At 43.2% G+C, this 17,887-nt stretch overlaps 1 protein-coding gene and 13 non-coding genes across 15 annotated transcripts; 1 reads left to right on the plus strand and 13 right to left on the minus strand.

The window, feature by feature from the left end:
* Window positions 1-2: 2 nt before the first annotated feature.
* trnas-aga (transfer RNA serine (anticodon AGA)) lies at window positions 3-84 on the minus strand. The gene has a single exon. It is a non-coding gene; the product is annotated as a tRNA-Ser (tRNA).
* A 2,196-nt stretch (window positions 85-2,280) lies between these two features.
* trnav-cac (transfer RNA valine (anticodon CAC)) lies at window positions 2,281-2,353 on the minus strand. The gene has a single exon. It is a non-coding gene; the product is annotated as a tRNA-Val (tRNA).
* Window positions 2,354-3,139: 786 nt separating this feature from the next.
* Window positions 3,140-6,111, plus strand: LOC129350456 (uncharacterized). 2 transcript variants are annotated; one of them, XM_055016990.1, is made up of 3 exons: window positions 3,140-3,687; window positions 3,906-4,118; window positions 5,064-6,111. In XM_055016990.1, the coding sequence occupies exons 1-3, from the start codon at window positions 3,398-3,400 to the stop codon at window positions 5,296-5,298; spliced, it is 738 nt and encodes a 245-aa protein (XP_054872965.1). In that variant the 5' UTR covers window positions 3,140-3,397; the 3' UTR covers window positions 5,299-6,111. The 2 variants fall into 2 exon arrangements, with proteins under 2 accessions (XP_054872965.1, XP_054872966.1); XM_055016991.1 differs by having other exon boundaries at window positions 3,163-3,687; window positions 3,906-4,093; window positions 5,064-5,291.
* A 1,889-nt stretch (window positions 6,112-8,000) lies between these two features.
* Window positions 8,001-8,072, minus strand: trnad-guc (transfer RNA aspartic acid (anticodon GUC)). The gene has a single exon. It is a non-coding gene; the product is annotated as a tRNA-Asp (tRNA).
* A 347-nt stretch (window positions 8,073-8,419) lies between these two features.
* On the minus strand, window positions 8,420-8,492 carry trnav-aac (transfer RNA valine (anticodon AAC)). The gene has a single exon. It is a non-coding gene; the product is annotated as a tRNA-Val (tRNA).
* A 757-nt stretch (window positions 8,493-9,249) lies between these two features.
* trnas-aga (transfer RNA serine (anticodon AGA)) lies at window positions 9,250-9,331 on the minus strand. Its single transcript has one exon. It is a non-coding gene; the product is annotated as a tRNA-Ser (tRNA).
* Window positions 9,332-11,528: 2,197 nt separating this feature from the next.
* Window positions 11,529-11,601, minus strand: trnav-cac (transfer RNA valine (anticodon CAC)). The gene has a single exon. It is a non-coding gene; the product is annotated as a tRNA-Val (tRNA).
* Window positions 11,602-11,742: 141 nt separating this feature from the next.
* Window positions 11,743-11,814, minus strand: trnad-guc (transfer RNA aspartic acid (anticodon GUC)). Its single transcript has one exon. It is a non-coding gene; the product is annotated as a tRNA-Asp (tRNA).
* Window positions 11,815-12,161: 347 nt separating this feature from the next.
* trnav-aac (transfer RNA valine (anticodon AAC)) lies at window positions 12,162-12,234 on the minus strand. Its single transcript has one exon. It is a non-coding gene; the product is annotated as a tRNA-Val (tRNA).
* A 753-nt stretch (window positions 12,235-12,987) lies between these two features.
* trnas-aga (transfer RNA serine (anticodon AGA)) lies at window positions 12,988-13,069 on the minus strand. The gene has a single exon. It is a non-coding gene; the product is annotated as a tRNA-Ser (tRNA).
* Window positions 13,070-15,265: 2,196 nt separating this feature from the next.
* Window positions 15,266-15,338, minus strand: trnav-cac (transfer RNA valine (anticodon CAC)). The gene has a single exon. It is a non-coding gene; the product is annotated as a tRNA-Val (tRNA).
* A 140-nt stretch (window positions 15,339-15,478) lies between these two features.
* trnad-guc (transfer RNA aspartic acid (anticodon GUC)) lies at window positions 15,479-15,550 on the minus strand. Its single transcript has one exon. It is a non-coding gene; the product is annotated as a tRNA-Asp (tRNA).
* A 347-nt stretch (window positions 15,551-15,897) lies between these two features.
* trnav-aac (transfer RNA valine (anticodon AAC)) lies at window positions 15,898-15,970 on the minus strand. The gene has a single exon. It is a non-coding gene; the product is annotated as a tRNA-Val (tRNA).
* A 757-nt stretch (window positions 15,971-16,727) lies between these two features.
* trnas-aga (transfer RNA serine (anticodon AGA)) lies at window positions 16,728-16,809 on the minus strand. The gene has a single exon. It is a non-coding gene; the product is annotated as a tRNA-Ser (tRNA).
* Window positions 16,810-17,887: the final 1,078 nt, after the last annotated feature.

The following is a 17,887-nucleotide window of genomic DNA, read 5'->3' on the forward strand; positions in this document are numbered from 1 at the left end:
CACGTTGTCGGCAGGATTCGAACCTGCGCGGGGAGACCCCAATGGATTTCTAGTCCATCGCCTTAACCACTCGGCCACGACAACACATGCAGAAGTTTGTTTTTAAACCCAGAGAGGCTCCTGGTGAGCTGCTCATGCTGTAAAAACTCAAAGATCCTGAAATTACAGCACAGAAATGCATCAAATCATTATTTCTCACAAGCTGCATCAACAGATGGTTTGTAGATTAGGACTGAAGATTCAAGACTTTTATTTGACACATGCTCATATAGTACAGGAAGTGAAACCGTGAAATGCGCTCCACTGTGAAAAGTGATGAATTCTGGTGCATTCAAGACATAGGATAAACCTGTGAACATATGGTCCTACAAAGTTAAGTTTTGAAAGCTTGGCTCATATTTTCAACAAGCAAGCGAATGTTTCCAGGTAAAACAGGTAAAGATAATCACTTGAAACTGAATAAACAGCTCGTAGTGTGATAAGTTGTAAGCTAGCTAATGTCAGCACCTTCAGTTTAGCTTATATTAGAATAGAAAAGAGTTTATTGCCATTTGCACAGGTACATCACAGTAAAGGTACTTATTGTACATTGTGAGGGTATTGCACATTGGTCCATTGTCATTTGTGTGATGTTGCGATATTTTGATGTTATGCCGTGTTCTATATAGTACCTCCCCTCCCTGATGTCCAGTGCCACTTGTCTGATGGTGGCCGGGATAAAGCTGTTATGAAAAGGCGCTGTACAGCTCTGATGCTCACTGGTCTGCTGTGTCTCAGGCCGTAGCCCGAGTTCCCCCACCGAAACAGGCCATGAGCTGGATGGAGGTTGTCCTTCAGAATGTTCTGCGCTTTCCGGCGGCACCGATGTGTGTTTATGGTTTCCATAGACGGGAGGCCAGAGCCAGCAACTTTCTCTGCAGTTCTGATGACACGCTGGAGTGATTTCCGCTCAGCCACGGTGGTGTTGCCGTACCACACTGTGATGGCTCAGGTGAGGACGCTCTCCACCAAACCTTTGTAGGCTTGGGTGAGAGGCTGGCATCCTAGTCCGGCCTTCTTCAGCACCTTAATCAAGTACAGCCTCTGCTGAGCTTTTTTCACTGTGATTGCAGTGTGTTTGGCCCAGCTGAGGCTGTCTGAGATGTTCAGGCTCAGGAACTTGTAGCTGTCAGTCCGTTCCACCGTGGTGTCTTAGATGGTTTAAGAAAGTTCCTTGAAGATGTTTCACCTCTCATCCAAGAGGCTTCTTCAGTTCTGGTGGTGGTTGATGTTGCCTCAGCTTATAACCTCTGTGAGGTGTGGTCAGTGTTATTCACATTCCGATGACCATTGCCAAGGCCCGTCTGGCTCCACAACTGTGGTCGTTGGGAGCCAGGGAGTGACAAAGTGGGTCGTTGAAATGCGAGTTTCACCAAGCCCTCGTATGCTAATGGTGGTCGTTAGCATCGGCGAAAGACGATGTCGCAGACCACGCCACCTGTTCAGAGATGGCTTCTCCACTTTGACATGGATGGCTTCTTTCACGCCTCTCTCAAACCATCTGTCCTCCCTGTCCAAAATCTGAACATTGGTGTCCTGAAATGAGTGTCCCTCTTCCTTGAGGTGAAGGAAGACCGCCGAATCCTGTCCTGAGGAACTGGCTCTTCTGTGTTGAGCCATTCACTTGTTAAGTGGCTGTTTGGTTTCCCCTATGTAGAGATCTGAGCATTGCTCGCTGCATTTAACTGCATACACCAGGTTGCTCTTCAGACTGTGTGGTGTGGTGTCTTTTGGGTGGACCAGTCTTTGTCTGAGAGTGTTATTTGGCTTAAAAAAGACGGGGATCTGGTGTTTGTTGAAGATTTGAAGATCCTCCTCAGTTTTTCAGACACTCCAGACACATACGGGATCACTATGTTGTTTCGCCTGTTCTTCTTCTCTTCAGTTCTCACTGGGTTGTTCTCCTTTCTGGATCTTGTGTGAGCCTTCACAAAGCTCCAATCAGGATATCCACAAGTTTTCAGTGCCCCTTTCAGGTTTTGTGTTCTTTTTCCTGGCCTTGGGTACTGGTGGGTAACTTGTCGGCCCTGTGTTGCAGGGTCCTGATGACCCCTAGCTTGTGCTCCGGTGGGTGGTGAGAGTCAAAAAGCAGGTAGTGGTCCGTGTGTGTTGGTTTCCTGTAAACCCCAACACTCAGACTTCTGTCCTCTTCTATGTGGACCTCACAATCCAAAAAGGGCAAACTGTTGTCCTTTACATCCTCTCACATTATCAGGCTAATGTTACTTCTGAGTAAAACAGTGTTTCTGCCCGGTTTCGAACCGGGGACCTTTCGCGTGTGAGGCGAACGTGATAACCACTACACTACAGAAACCGCTGGTTGGGGGTGCATTCAAGGACATTGGACAAACCTGCGATCATATCATGAGGTCAAGTTTTCTATGAGGGGCCATCAGGGACATTATTCAGGATTACCATTCACACACACATATGAAACTAAACATATTCACACATTATAGTAAAAACCTCACACACTTACAACTGAAATGCTCTCACACACACTACTGAAATGTTGTGCTCTCATACACACTACTGAAACGCTCTCATACACACTAGTGAAACGCTCTCACACACACTACTGAAATGTTGTGCTCTCATACACACTACTGAAACGCTCTCACATACACTACTGAAACGCTCTCATACACACTACTGAAATGTTGTGCTCTCATACACACTACTGAAATGCTCTCATACACACTACTGAAACGCTCTCACACACACTAGTGAAATGTTGTGCTCTCATACACACTACTGAAATGCTCTCACACACACTACTGAAACGCTCTCATACACACTACTGAAACGCTCTCATACACACTAGTGAAACGCTCTCACACACACTACTGAAATGCTCTCACATACACTACTGAAACGTTGTGCTCTCATACACACTACTGAAACGCTCTCATACACACTACTGAAACGCTCTCATACACACTACTGAAACGCTCTCATACACACTACTGAAACGCTCTCATATACACTACTGAAACGCTCTCACATACACTACTGAAACGCTCTCACACACACTACTGAAACGCTCTCACACACACTACTGAAACGCTCTCATACACACTAGTGAAACGCTCTCATACACACTAGTGAAACGCTCTCACACACACTACTGAGATTTCAGTGTAACCGGAAGGCATTTCAGTGTAAACGGAAGGCATTTCAGTGTAAACGGAAGGCATTTCAGTGTAAACGGAAGGCATTTCAGTGTAAACGGAAGGCATTTCAGTGTAAACGGAAGGCATTTCAGTGTAAACGGAAGGCATTTCAGTGTAAACGGAAGGCATTTCAGTGTAACCGGAAGGTGGCCCGTAAGAGGAAGTGGAGCGTCGTTGGAGCGCAAATGTCACTTCAGGAGCACTCGGGTGGTCTAACAGAAGCTGCAGCGTTACTTAGCAACATTTTAGCAACGTCGGAGACAATTCGAACATTGTCTAATGCAACAACAGGCGGGCAACAGTCTCACGCTGCCTCAGGGACCAACACAGTGGAGAGTCAACTCACTACACTATTCCCATCTCGCGGCCGCAGCGGCGCGCCGCAGCCGTCTGTTGGCCCTTTACGGACCTCCGTGCCGCGTTATCAAGCTCAGCAGAGCTTCAGCACATGGACATCGAGCACACGGAGAAGAAGGTAAGATGGATGTTTACACTGCGTTACCATTCTAACTATTGATGCATATTCTGGTTTTTTTTATTATTATTATTTCTGATCGATGACGAAGCTCGTTAACTGAGTTTTAAACCGTTAACCTGCCGATCTGCTGCCATTGTCTCTGAATTGTTTCAGCTATGGCAGCGTGACCCTCACCGTCTGTTTACGCGCAGTCTGTTCTTTTGTTATTATTTCAGAGTCCGTGCACATCAGCATGACGATTTCAACAAAGATGTAATACTACTCCCAAATCCGTCATGGGGAATTGTGTGCCAACAAGACACAAAAGTTTGGCTGCACAAACATGGACATATCCTCAGTGCCTTTGAGTTCCAGAAGGTCTGGGACCACCAGACTGTCATACAACACATCAGGGGTGGATTTGGTGAGTGTATTCCAGAAGACGACAGGTAAACCCTTTCTCTCTTTGTATCAATAAAGAGAAAAAACACACTTAGAGTTTATATTGTAAGTAGAATGATAGCCCTATAGGGGAGACTGGGGTAAGTTGAGCCAAAGAGTAAGTTAAGCAACCCCTTGTTGTTAGGAAACGGTAATAAAAATTGATCATGTGACCAAATATTTAGGAGCTGGGCATCATTTCATAGAGTCTGTGAAGGTAAGAAGCACTTGGGTAAAGGGGTTAGACATTTATTTAAAAAAAACATTTTTCACTCTTGAAAGTGAATTTAGTCTATCATATATTTCATTAGAATTGTGTTTAGACCAAAAAAATTCATTTTAAATTTGTTTTATACATCAATTGTGGTGTCTATGAGCTACATCATGAGGTCAGAAACCTAGCATAAAAGTCCACCATTTTAGCTAATAAAGTCATAATGGTAGCTCTGGGGTAAGTTGAGCCACCGGCTCAGTGTATTTTACACACATTGAGGCAAATTACTGAGCAATGTAGTTTTCATTTGAGTCATTATTTGCTGTGTATGTCTCTGTGATTATATTTTCTCTTATAGTTTACTTAACAAAAACCTTTGAAAGCTGTAATATGCTAACCTTGCAGTGCAGCTCGAGCTACCGCATACAAAGTATGTAACTGTAAGTAAATCAGGTTTTTAGTTTTTAAAATTGCAGATTAAGCTTAATTTTACAGTTACTGTTAGAAATACATTTTCATATTATGTAGGTGTAATCTAAAAATAACTACTTTGGGTCATTTCTATATATACCCTACAAAATACGCTTTTTAAACCTTGATTTAGTTGCAGATATTCCTGGAAAGGATCGAACTGGTGCCATTTACTGCCATAAAGTTTGTTCCTGTAACAAATTGACAATGTCAAAAATTCTGAATGAATTCAACAAATACAATTGTTTTTTGTTTGTTGTTTTTACAGATTCCGTGAAGGACTGAGAACTCTGGGGGTTCTGGAGAAAATCCAAAAACATCCAGACAGCTTTCGCCCCCTGTTCTGCTATGAGCCAAGCACGCTGACTGCTGACCAGCTGGATGATCTTGTCGCCATTCGTCTGTCACCAGAAGGGAGCAACAAGAGAGTTGTAGAGGACGTGGTGATTCCCTGCCTGCTGAATTCTTGCCAAATAAACATAATGCAGACAAAAAAGATGTAGTTCATTCAATGAGTCAAGAATACCTTGTTCTTCCATGAAGTTAAAAATGTTGAAGTGTCTGCAAACAACTCTATTGAGTTCTGCCCATAGTCTTTCAATTCTCTGATTATGAACTGAAACACCTGTAATAACACTGTTCAGTCCCCTTCTTTCCAACATAAAACGTGCAACAAGTATATTTTCCATGCCATAATCACATCTGACCCTTGCAGGCAAACCAAAGTTCTCAACACCCTCTAAAAATAATGATAACACACTTGAGGCCCTGTTATTAGATGAGCACCGCAGGTATATAATAGTCCGACTGAAGCCATCAACACAGCCGTGCATGACCAGACGCCACCTCACAAGCTTGTGGTTTCCATCGAAATGCCTGTTGGGAGACCAGAATCATCATCATCATCATAATTATTATTATTATTTACCCTCATGGGTAAACAGGGATATTTTTGTCCTTTCAGTCAATTATTTGCTGAACTTTTGACCATAATTTTGTTTTTGTTTCTCAATATGGAATGATTTTTGTAGTAAGGTGTTTTTCATGACAAGTGTTAATATTCAAAATCAGATTTTTTTCAGAGGTCAAAGGTTAAATGGGGCCAAAGTTATAATAAATGTTGGAGGGCTGGGGATTTTTTTAAAGATCAGGCTTAAATATACATAAGACCTGTGACAAAATAGATTTTCATGCATTTTTTTTTTTGCAGTGTCAGATTCATAATTGACGACCCTTTGAGGTCATCAGGACATAAATGTCCTCTCCCAAAAACTGCTATAAAAACATAACAGATTCATATTTTTTGTACTTTTTGTGCTCAGATCATTCAATCAACTTCAGACCTAATGAAAAATATCAAATATTTAATTATTTCTTTTATTTCAACTTTTTAAATGCCCATTTGATTACAGTTATGTCACTGTTGTATTAAAAAAATTATATTTTTTTATGGTTTTTTTTCATAGAAACTGACATCATGTAATCAAATTGGCATGTAAAGGGTTAAAATAAAAGACATGATTAAATATTTGATATTTTTGATTAGGACTGAAGTTGTTTGAATGATTTGAGCAAAAACATTCAAAAAAATATTGTATTTTTATAGCAGTTTTTGGGGTATGACTTTTATGTCCTCTGGTGACCACATAGGGTCGTACATTAAAGCGACCCACAAGAGTTAATGGTGTGGCATGGCACCTTTACTGATCTTGGCAAGTCTTTCATTGTGAGCTTACCATAATTGGTTGGGGGACTGAACATCATAGACCCTCCGCCTTATAGCATGACGACGTCGTAATGATCGCCCAATGGGATCCACTCGATAAAGGCTTTCTCTGACCCGCCAACACTGGATCCTTATGTGGCGTGATCTCAGGCTTCCAAGAACATAAGTTTCCCCTGCATTTGGGGTATTCTGTAATATTACAGTCACAAGGGTATCCAGTTCTTGATTTGACATAACTGCATATCTCCGAGGTTCAAATCCCAGTAGTTGTCTGTGTCTGTGCAGAGTTCTACTTATCCCAAAGCAGAATGCAATTCTCTGCCATGTCATGCCAATAGACACACAGTGAGAAATCTGTTGACTGGTTATGGTGTATCTGGGACGGCCAGGTTGACCAGTGAAGGTTGTTGGGGGTAAACAAATTTGCATCAGCAGACCTCTGCCTGGCCTCGTGTTCTTGAAGCATATTGCAAAAACACCTGTGCAGCGATTCCAGTAGGTGACAGACGTCCCTATTTGAAGTATCATATCTGGACACCACTGCATGCAGAGCAGATAAAGTTCTTGTATGGTCATCAAGTACTCTATAGAGACGTTCCTGGTCAAAATTATTGGGCTCATTTCTCTGAAGCGATTCAATACACTGCAAAGTGCTTGAAAAAAAACGTATTACATTCTCTTCATTCCCTTTTACGTCATATAATAAAGTTTGCACTAAAAAACAAAGAAGACTAGATGAAAATTCATTGTTAGCACTGTCACTTAACACTCTTCCCTCCAGTGATTATCCACCATGAGTGTCCCCAGAATGATCAAAAGAAGAAAAATGGCCTAAACTTCCTCTTTTAAGACACCTTCCTGTTACACTGAAATCTCAGTAGTGTGTGTTAGAGCGTTTCAGTAGTGTGTGTGAGAGCATTTCAGTAGTGTATGTGAGAGCGTTTCACTAGTGTGTGTGAGAGTGTTTCAGTAGTGTGTGTGAGAGCATTTCAGTAGTGTATGTGAGAGCGTTTCAGTAGTGTGTATGAGAGCGTTTCAGTAGTGTGTGTGAGAGCATTTCAGTAGTGTGTATGAGAGCATTTCAGTAGTGTATGTGAGAGCATTTCAGTAGTGTATGTGAGAGCGTTTCACTAGTGTGTGTGAGAGCATTTCAGTAGTGTATGTGAGAGCGTTTCACTAGTGTGTATGAGAGCGTTTCAGTAGTGTGTATGAGAGCGTTTCAGTAGTGTGTGTGAGAGCGTTTCAGTAGTGTGTATGAGAGCACAACATTTCAGTAGTGTGTGTGAGAGCATTTCAGTTGTAAGTGTGTGAGGTTTTTACTATAATGTGTGAATATGTTTAGTTTCATATGTGTGTGTGAATGGTAATCCTGAATAATGTCCCTGATGGCCCCTCATAGTTTTCAGCCTCTTTTTTTATCACTACTGTCATTACAGAAAGTTAGACTTCTAAGAAACATAAAATTCAAAACACTTGTTACTCCCCGTCGGGGAATCGAACCCCGGTCTTCCGCGTGACAGGCGGAGATACTGTCCACTATACTAACGAGGAAGTTGGAAGATGTCATGTGACCACACTGAGCCGATCGCAGCTTCAGTGTCTACAAAAATAACTTACTCTCTGTAATGACACACTGACATGCGGGATAATTCTGGATTTATTGAAGTGCAATTTTATTTCTTAATTTGAGGTAAAGAGAGCTTGTTATGATGTATTATTTCCCATTAATCAATCTATTCTATTCTATTGTTTATACTGCTCGTACCACCATTAGTACCTTTATATGTACATTTGTCTGTATTTATATTAATTTGTGTAATTAACTAAGTGACTTAAAATGGACATTATCTGACTGACTTAACATTATTAAAAAAGTATAAATGAATAAATAGATCACATGTTTCCGCCCGGTCTCGAACCGGGGACCTTTCGCGTGTTAGGCGAACGTGATAACCACTACACTACGGAAACCTGTGACATATGATGTGTTCAAGGACATGGCACAAACCTGCGAACATATGGTTTGCTCTAAAGGTGGTTCATGTTTTCAACAAGCAAATGAATGTTTCCAGGTAAAACAGGTAAAGCTAATGGCTTCAGACTGAGTAAACTGGCTGTAGCGTGATCTGTTTTAAGCTGGCTAATGTTTGCACCTTCAGGTTAGCTAACGCCACAAGAGAGAGAGACATCATTGAAAACAGAACTTTGAAAAATCATTTATAAAAAACTTTGAGTGTAAAAATGTAATTTGTCTCTGAAAGCACAGACCCCTTTAAAGTAATACATTCAACTCAGTTGGTGCTAAAAGTCACACGATTTGTGAAATTAAGATCATCTGAGTTCAGTGAATGTGTCTCAGTGATCGTAGTATAAAGACTCCTGTATTTAGAAGATATCATGCAAAGCTACTCATTTAAAACGTCAGCAAAGTGACTTGATATGTTTTAAGCTGGCTAATGTTAGCACCTTTTAGGTTAGGGTGAGTTACCTGAGGTCAGAAGTCACAGTCCTGACTGAGGTTCTCTGTGTTCTCCTTCATGTTCCTCAGGTGTCGGCCAGAGAGTCGCCACTCAGACAGTGAGGAGGGTCGATGAAGCGCTGAGTCCTTGTTGAACTACCAGAGGAGGATCAGCTGAACACACAACTTTGGTGCTGTCTTTTTTTTCAGCTGTAAGTTTGTGGTGCTCGTGACCTAATTCCTGATTTGCTGCATTCCAAAAGATTCCCACGTTGTCGGCAGGATTCGAACCTGCGCGGGGAGACCCCAATGGATTTCTAGTCCATCGCCTTAACCACTCGGCCACGACAACACATGCAGAAGTTTGTTTTTAAACCCAGAGAGGCTCCTGGTGAGCTGCTCATGCTGTAAAAACTCAAAGATCCTGAAATTACAGCACAGAAATGCATCAAATCATTATTTCTCACAAGCTGCATCAACAGATGGTTTGTAGATTAGGACTGAAGATTCAAGATTTTTATTTGACACATGCTCATATAGTACAGGAAGTGAAAACCGTGAAATGCGCTCCACTGTGAAAAGTGATGAATTCTGGTGCATTCAAGACATAGGATAAACCTGTGAACATATGGTCCTACAAAGTTAAGTTTTGAAAGCTTGGCTCATATTTTCAACAAGCAAGCGAATGTTTCCAGGTAAAACAGGTAAAGATAATCACTTGAAACTGAATAAACAGCTCGTAGTGTGATAAGTTGTAAGCTAGCTAATGTCAGCACCTCAGTTTAGCTTATATTAGAATAGAAAAGAGTTTATTGCCATTTGCACAGGTACATCACAGTAAAGGTACTTATTGTACATTGTGAGGGTATTGCACATTGGTCCATTGTCATTTGTGTGATGTTGCGATATTTTGATGTTATGCCGTGTTCTATATAGTACCTCCCCTCCCTGATGTCCAATGCCACTTGTCTGATGGTGGCCGGGATAAAGCTGTTATGAAAAGGCGCTGTACAGCTCTGATGCTCACTGGTCTGCTGTGTCTCAGGCCGTAGCCCGAGTTCCCCCACCGAAACAGGCCATGAGCTGGATGGAGGTTGTCCTTCAGAATGTTCTGCGCTTTCCGGCGGCACCGATGTGTGTTTATGGTTTCCATAGACGGGAGGCCAGAGCCAGCAACTTTCTCTGCAGTTCTGATGACACGCTGGAGTGATTTCCGCTCAGCCACGGTGGTGTTGCCGTACCACACTGTGATGGCTCAGGTGAGGACGCTCTCCACCAAACCTTTGTAGGCTTGGGTGAGAGGCTGGCATCCTAGTCCGGCCTTCTTCAGCACCTTAATCAAGTACAGCCTCTGCTGAGCTTTTTTCACTGTGATTGCAGTGTGTTTGGCCCAGCTGAGGCTGTCTGAGATGTTCAGGCTCAGGAACTTGTAGCTGTCAGTCCGTTCCACCGTGGTGTCTTAGATGGTTTAAGAAAGTTCCTTGAAGATGTTTCACCTCTCATCCAAGAGGCTTCTTCAGTTCTGGTGGTGGTTGATGTTGCCTCAGCTTATAACCTCTGTGAGGTGTGGTCAGTGTTATTCACATTCCGACGACCATTGCCAAGGCCCATCTGGCTCCTCAACGATGGTCGTTGGGAGCCAGGGAGTGACAAAGGGGGTCGTTGAAATGCGAGTTTCACCGAGCCCTCGTATGCTAATGGTGGTCGTTAGCATCGGCGAAAGACGATGTCGCAGACCCACGCCACCTGTTCAGAGATGGCTTCTCCACTTTGACATGGATGGCTTCTTTCACGCCTCTCTCAAACCATCTGTCCTCCCTGTCCAAAATCTGAACATTGGTGTCCTGAAATGAGTGTCCCTCTTCCTTGAGGTGAAGGAAGACCGCCGAATCCTGTCCTGAGGAACTGGCTCTTCTGTGTTGAGCCATACGCTTGTTAAGTGGCTGTTTGGTTTCCCCTATGTAGAGATCTGAGCATTCCTCGCTGCATTTAACTGCATACACCAGGTTGCTCTTCAGACTGTGTGGTGTGGGGTCTTTTGGGTGGACCAGTCTTTGTCTGAGAGTGTTATTTGGCTTAAAAAAGATGGGGATCTGGTGTTTGTTGAAGATTTGAAGATCCTCCTCAGTTTTTCAGACACTCCAGACACATACGGGATCACTATGTTGTTTCGCCTGTTCTTCTTCTCTTCAGTCCTCACTGGGTTGTTCTCCTTTCTGGATCTTGTGTGAGCCTTCACAAAGCTCCAATCAGGATATCCACAAGTTTTCAGTGCCCCTTTCAGGTTTTGTGTTCTTTTTCCTGGCCTTGGGTACTGGTGGGTAACTTGTCGGCCCTGTGTTGCAGGGTCCTGATGACCCCTAGCTTGTGCTCCGGTGGGTGGTGAGAGTCAAAAAGCAGGTAGTGGTCCGTGTGTGTTGGTTTCCTGTAAACCCCAACACTCAGACTTCTGTCCTCTTCTATGTGGACCTCACAATCCAAAAAGGGCAAACTGTTGTCCTTTACATCCTCTCACATTATCAGGCTAATGTTACTTCTGAGTAAAACAGTGTTTCTGCCCGGTTTCGAACCGGGGACCTTTCGCGTGTGAGGCGAACGTGATAACCACTACACTACAGAAACCGCTGGTTGGGGGTGCATTCAAGGACATCGGACAAACCTGCGATCATATCATGAGGTCAAGTTTTCAGCCTCTTTTTTTATCACTACTGTCATTACAGAAAGTTAGACTTCTAAGAAACATAAAATTCAAAACACTTGTTACTCCCCGTCGGGGAATCGAACCCCGGTCTTCCGCGTGACAGGCGGAGATACTGTCCACTATACTAACGAGGAAGTTGGAAGACGTCGTGTGACCACACTGAGCCGATCGCAGCTTCAGTGTCTACAAAAATAACTTACTCTCTGTAATGACACACTGACATGCGGGATAATTCTGGATTTATTGAAGTGCAATTTTATTTCTTAATTTGAGGTAAAGAGAGCTTGTTATGATTTATTATTTCCCATTAATCAATCTATTCTATTCTATTGTTTATACTGCTCGTACCACCATTAGTACCTTTATATGTACATTTGTCTGTATTTATATTAATTTGTGTAATTAACTAAGTGACTTAAAATGGACATTATCTGACTGACTTAACATTATTAAAAAAGTATAAATGAATAAATAGATCACATGTTTCCGCCCGGTCTCGAACCGGGGACCTTTCGCGTGTTAGGCGAACGTGATAACCACTACACTACGGAAACCTGTGACATATGAGGTGTTCAAGGACATGGGACAAACCTGCGAACATATGGTTTGCTCTAAAGGTGGTTCATGTTTTCAACAAGCAAATGAATGTTTCCAGGTAAAACAGGTAAAGCTAATGGCTTCAGACTGAGTAAACTGGCTGTAGCGTGATCTGTTTTAAGCTGGCTAATGTTTGCACCTTCAGGTTAGCTAACGCCACAAGAGAGAGAGACATCATTGAAAACAGAACTTTGAAAAATCATTTATAAAAAACTTTGAGTGTAAAAATGTAATTTGTCTCTGAAAGCACAGACCCCTTTAAAGTAATACATTCAACTCGGTGCTAAAAGTCACACGATTTGTGAAATTAAGATCATCTGAGTTCAGTGAATGTGTCTCAGTGATCGTAGTATAAAGACTCCTGTACTTAGAAGATATCATGCAAAGCTACTCATTTAAAAAGTCAGCAAAGTGACTTGATATGTTGTAAGCTGGCTAATGTTAGCACCTTTTAGGTTAGGGTGAGTTACCTGAGGTCAGAAGTCACGGTCCTGACTGAGGTTCTCTGTGTTCTCCTTCATGTTCCTCAGGTGTCGGCCAGAGAGTCGCCACTCAGACAGTGAGGAGGGTCGATGGAGCGCTGAGTCCTTGTTGAACTACCAGAGGAGGATCAGCTGAACACACAACTTTGGTGCTGTCTTTTTTTTCAGCTGTAAGTTTGTGGTGCTCGTGACCTAATTCCTGATTTGCTGCATTCCAAAAGATTCCCACGTTGTCGGCAGGATTCGAACCTGCGCGGGGAGACCCCAATGGATTTCTAGTCCATCGCCTTAACCACTCGGCCACGACAACACATGCAGAAGTTTGTTTTTAAACCCAGAGAGGCTCCTGGTGAGCTGCTCATGCTGTAAAAACTCAAAGATCCTGAAATTACAGCACAGAAATGCATCAAATCATTATTTCTCACAAGCTGCATCAACAGATGGTTTGTAGATTAGGACTGAAGATTCAAGATTTTTATTTGACACATGCTCATATAGTACAGGAAGTGAAACCGTGAAATGCGCTCCACTGTGAAAAGTGATGAATTCTGGTGCATTCAAGACATAGGATAAACCTGTGAACATATGGTCCTACAAAGTTAAGTTTTGAAAGCTTGGCTCATATTTTCAACAAGCAAGCGAATGTTTCCAGGTAAAACAGGTAAAGATAATCACTTGAAACTGAATAAACAGCTCGTAGTGTGATAAGTTGTAAGCTAGCTAATGTCAGCACCTTCAGTTTAGCTTATATTAGAATAGAAAAGAGTTTATTGCCATTTGCACAGGTACATCACAGTAAAGGTACTTATTGTACATTGTGAGGGTATTGCACATTGGTCCATTGTCATTTGTGTGATGTTGCGATATTTTGATGTTATGCCGTGTTCTATATAGTACCTCCCCTCCCTGATGTCCAATGCCACTTGTCTGATGGTGGCCGGGATAAAGCTGTTATGAAAAGGCGCTGTACAGCTCTGATGCTCACTGGTCTGCTGTGTCTCAGGCCGTAGCCCGAGTTCCCCCACCGAAACAGGCCATGAGCTGGATGGAGGTTGTCCTTCAGAATGTTCTGCGCTTTCCGGCGGCACCGATGTGTGTTTATGGTTTCCATAGACGGGAGGCCAGAGCCAGCAACTTTCTCTGCAGTTCTGATGACACGCTGGAGTGATTTCCGCTCAGCCACGGTGGTGTTGCCGTACCACACTGTGATGGCTCAGGTGAGGACGCTCTCCACCAAACCTTTGTAGGCTTGGGTGAGAGGCTGGCATCCTAGTCCGGCCTTCTTCAGCACCTTAATCAAGTACAGCCTCTGCTGAGCTTTTTTCACTGTGATTGCAGTGTGTTTGGCCCAGCTGAGGCTGTCTGAGATGTTCAGGCTCAGGAACTTGTAGCTGTCAGTCCGTTCCACCGTGGTGTCTTAGATGGTTTAAGAAAGTTCCTTGAAGATGTTTCACCTCTCATCCAAGAGGCTTCTTCAGTTCTGGTGGTGGTTGATGTTGCCTCAGCTTATAACCTCTGTGAGGTGTGGTCAGTGTTATTCACATTCCGATGACCATTGCCAAGGCCCGTCTGGCTCCACAACTGTGGTCGTTGGGAGCCAGGGAGTGACAAAGTGGGTCGTTGAAATGCGAGTTTCACCAAGCCCTCGTATGCTAATGGTGGTCGTTAGCATCGGCGAAAGACGATGTCGCAGACCACGCCACCTGTTCAGAGATGGCTTCTCCACTTTGACATGGATGGCTTCTTTCACGCCTCTCTCAAACCATCTGTCCTCCCTGTCCAAAATCTGAACATTGGTGTCCTGAAATGAGTGTCCCTCTTCCTTGAGGTGAAGGAAGACCGCCAAATCCTGTCCTGAGGAACTGGCTCTTCTGTGTTGAGCCATTCACTTGTTAAGTGGCTGTTTGGTTTCCCCTATGTAGAGATCTGAGCATTGCTCGCTGCATTTAACTGCATACACCAGGTTGCTCTTCAGACTGTGTGGTGTGGTGTCTTTTGGGTGGACCAGTCTTTGTCTGAGAGTGTTATTTGGCTTAAAAAAGACGGGGATCTGGTGTTTGTTGAAGATTTGAAGATCCTCCTCAGTTTTTCAGACACTCCAGACACATACGGGATCACTATGTTGTTTCGCCTGTTCTTCTTCTCTTCAGTCCTCACTGGGTTGTTCTCCTTTCTGGATCTTGTGTGAGCCTTCACAAAGCTCCAATCAGGATATCCACAAGTTTTCAGTGCCCCTTTCAGGTTTTGTGTTCTTTTTCCTGGCCTTGGGTACTGGTGGGTAACTTGTCGGCCCTGTGTTGCAGGGTCCTGATGACCCCTAGCTTGTGCTCCGGTGGGTGGTGAGAGTCAAAAAGCAGGTAGTGGTCCGTGTGTGTTGGTTTCCTGTAAACCCCAACACTCAGACTTCTGTCCTCTTCTATGTGGACCTCACAATCCAAAAAGGGCAAACTGTTGTCCTTTACATCCTCTCACATTATCAGGCTAATGTTACTTCTGAGTAAAACAGTGTTTCTGCCCGGTTTCGAACCGGGGACCTTTCGCGTGTGAGGCGAACGTGATAACCACTACACTACAGAAACCGCTGGTTGGGGGTGCATTCAAGGACATCGGACAAACCTGCGATCATATCATGAGGTCAAGTTTTCAGCCTCTTTTTTATCACTACTGTCATTACAGAAAGTTAGACTTCTAAGAAACATAAAATTCAAAACACTTGTTACTCCCCGTCGGGGAATCGAACCCCGGTCTTCCGCGTGACAGGCGGAGATACTGTCCACTATACTAACGAGGAAGTTGGAAGACGTCATGTGACCACACTGAGCCGATCGCAGCTTCAGTGTCTGCAAAAATAACTTACTCTCTGTAATGACACACTGACATGCGGGATAATTCTGGATTTATTGAAGTGCAATTTTATTTCTTAATTTGAGGTAAAGAGAGCTTGTTATGATGTATTATTTCCCATTAATCAATCTATTCTATTCTATTGTTTATACTGCTCGTACCACCATTAGTACCTTTATATGTACATTTGTCTGTATTTATATTAATTTGTGTAATTAACTAAGTGACTTAAAATGGACATTATCTGACTGACTTAACATTATTAAAAAAGTATAAATGAATAAATAGATCACATGTTTCCGCCCGGTCTCGAACTGGGGACCTTTCGCGTGTTAGGCGAACGTGATAACCACTACACTACGGAAACCTGTGACATATGATGTGTTCAAGGACATGGGACAAACCTGCGAACATATGGTTTGCTCTAAAGGTGGTTCATGTTTTCAACAAGCAAATGAATGTTTCCAGGTAAAACAGGTAAAGCTAATGGCTTCAAACTGAGTAAACTGGCTGTAGCGTGATCTGTTTTAAGCTGGCTAATGTTTGCACCTTCAGGTTAGCTAACGCCACAAGAGAGAGAGACATCATTGAAAACAGAACTTTGAAAAATCATTTATAAAAAACTTTGAGTGTAAAAATGTAATTTGTCTCTGAAAGCACAGACCCCTTTAAAGTAATACATTCAACTCAGTTGGTGCTAAAAGTCACACGATTTGTGAAATTAAGATCATCTGAGTTCAGTGAATGTGTCTCAGTGATCGTAGTATAAAGACTGCTGTACTTAGAAGATATCATGCAAAGCTACTCATTTAAAAAGTCAGCAAAGTGACTTGATATGTTTTAAGCTGGCTAATGTTAGCACCCTTTATGTTAGGGTGAGTTACCTGAGGTCAGAAGTCACAGTCCTGACTGAGGTTCTCTGTGTTCTCCTTCATGTTCCTCAGGTGTCGGCCAGAGAGTCGCCACTCAGACAGCGAGGAGGGTCGATGGAGCGCTGAGTCCTTGTTGAACTACCAGAGGAGGATCAGCTGAACACACAACTTTGGTGCTGTCTTTTTTTTCAGCTGTAAGTTTGTGGTGCTCGTGACCTAATTCCTGATTTGCTGCATTCCAAAAGATTCCCACGTTGTCGGCAGGATTCGAACCTGCGCGGGGAGACCCCAATGGATTTCTAGTCCATCGCCTTAACCACTCGGCCACGACAACACATGCAGAAGTTTGTTTTTAAACCCAGAGAGGCTCCTGGTGAGCTGCTCATGCTGTAAAAACTCAAAGATCCTGAAATTACGGCACAGAAATGCATCAAATCATTATTTCTCACAAGCTGCATCAACAGATGGTTTGTAGATTAGGACTGAAGATTCAAGATTTTTATTTGACACATGCTCATATAGTACAGGAAGTGAAACCGTGAAATGCGCTCCACTGTGAAAAGTGATGAATTCTGGTGCATTCAAGACATAGGATAAACCTGTGAACATATGGTCCTACAAAGTTAAGTTTTGAAAGCTTGGCTCATATTTTCAACAAGCAAGCAAATGTTTCCAGGTAAAACAGGTAAAGATAATCACTTGAAACTGAATAAACAGCTCGTAGTGTGATAAGTTGTAAGCTAGCTAATGTCAGCACCTTCAGTTTAGCTTATATTAGAATAGAAAAGAGTTTATTGCCATTTGCACAGGTACATCACAGTAAAGGTACTTATTGTACATTGTGAGGGTATTGCACATTGGTCCATTGTCATTTGTGTGATGTTGCGATATTTTGATGTTATGCCGTGTTCTATATAGTACCTCCCCTCCCTGATGTCCAATGCCACTTGTCTGATGGTGGCCGGGATAAAGCTGTTATGAAAAGGCGCTGTACAGCTCTGATGCTCACTGGTCTGCTGTGTCTCAGGCCGTAGCCCGAGTTCCCCCACCGAAACAGGCCATGAGCTGGATGGAGGTTGTCCTTCAGAATGTTCTGCGCTTTCCGGCGGCACCGATGTGTGTTTATGGTTTCCATAGACGGGAGGCCAGAGCCAGCAACTTTCTCTGCAGTTCTGATGACACGCTGGAGTGATTTCCGCTCAGCCACGGTGGTGTTGCCGTACCACACTGTGATGGCTCAGGTGAGGACGCTCTCCACCAAACCTTTGTAGGCTTGGGTGAGAGGCTGGCATCCTAGTCTGGCCTTCTTCAGCACCTTAATCAAGTACAGCCTCTGCTGAGCTTTTTTCACTGTGATTGCAGTGTGTTTGGCCCAGCTGAGGCTGTCTGAGATGTTCAGGCTCAGGAACTTG

Source organism: Amphiprion ocellaris, chromosome 14 (genome assembly GCF_022539595.1).
Source record: "Amphiprion ocellaris isolate individual 3 ecotype Okinawa chromosome 14, ASM2253959v1, whole genome shotgun sequence".
NCBI classification, from domain to species: Eukaryota; Metazoa; Chordata; class Actinopteri; family Pomacentridae; genus Amphiprion; species Amphiprion ocellaris.

What these genes read in the sequence shown, in the direction of transcription:
- LOC129350456 (XM_055016990.1), top strand. Translation starts at nt 3,398, where the DNA reads ATGTCACTTCAGGAGCACTCGGGTGGTCTAACAGAAGCTGCAGCGTTA. An exon ending in TCGAGCACACGGAGAAGAAG is followed by an intron (nt 3,688 to 3,905) that starts GTAAGATGGATG and finishes TTATTATTTCAG; the next exon opens with AGTCCGTGCACATCAGCATG. An exon ending in TGTATTCCAGAAGACGACAG is followed by an intron (nt 4,119 to 5,063) that starts GTAAACCCTTTC and finishes TTGTTTTTACAG; the next exon opens with ATTCCGTGAAGGACTGAGAA.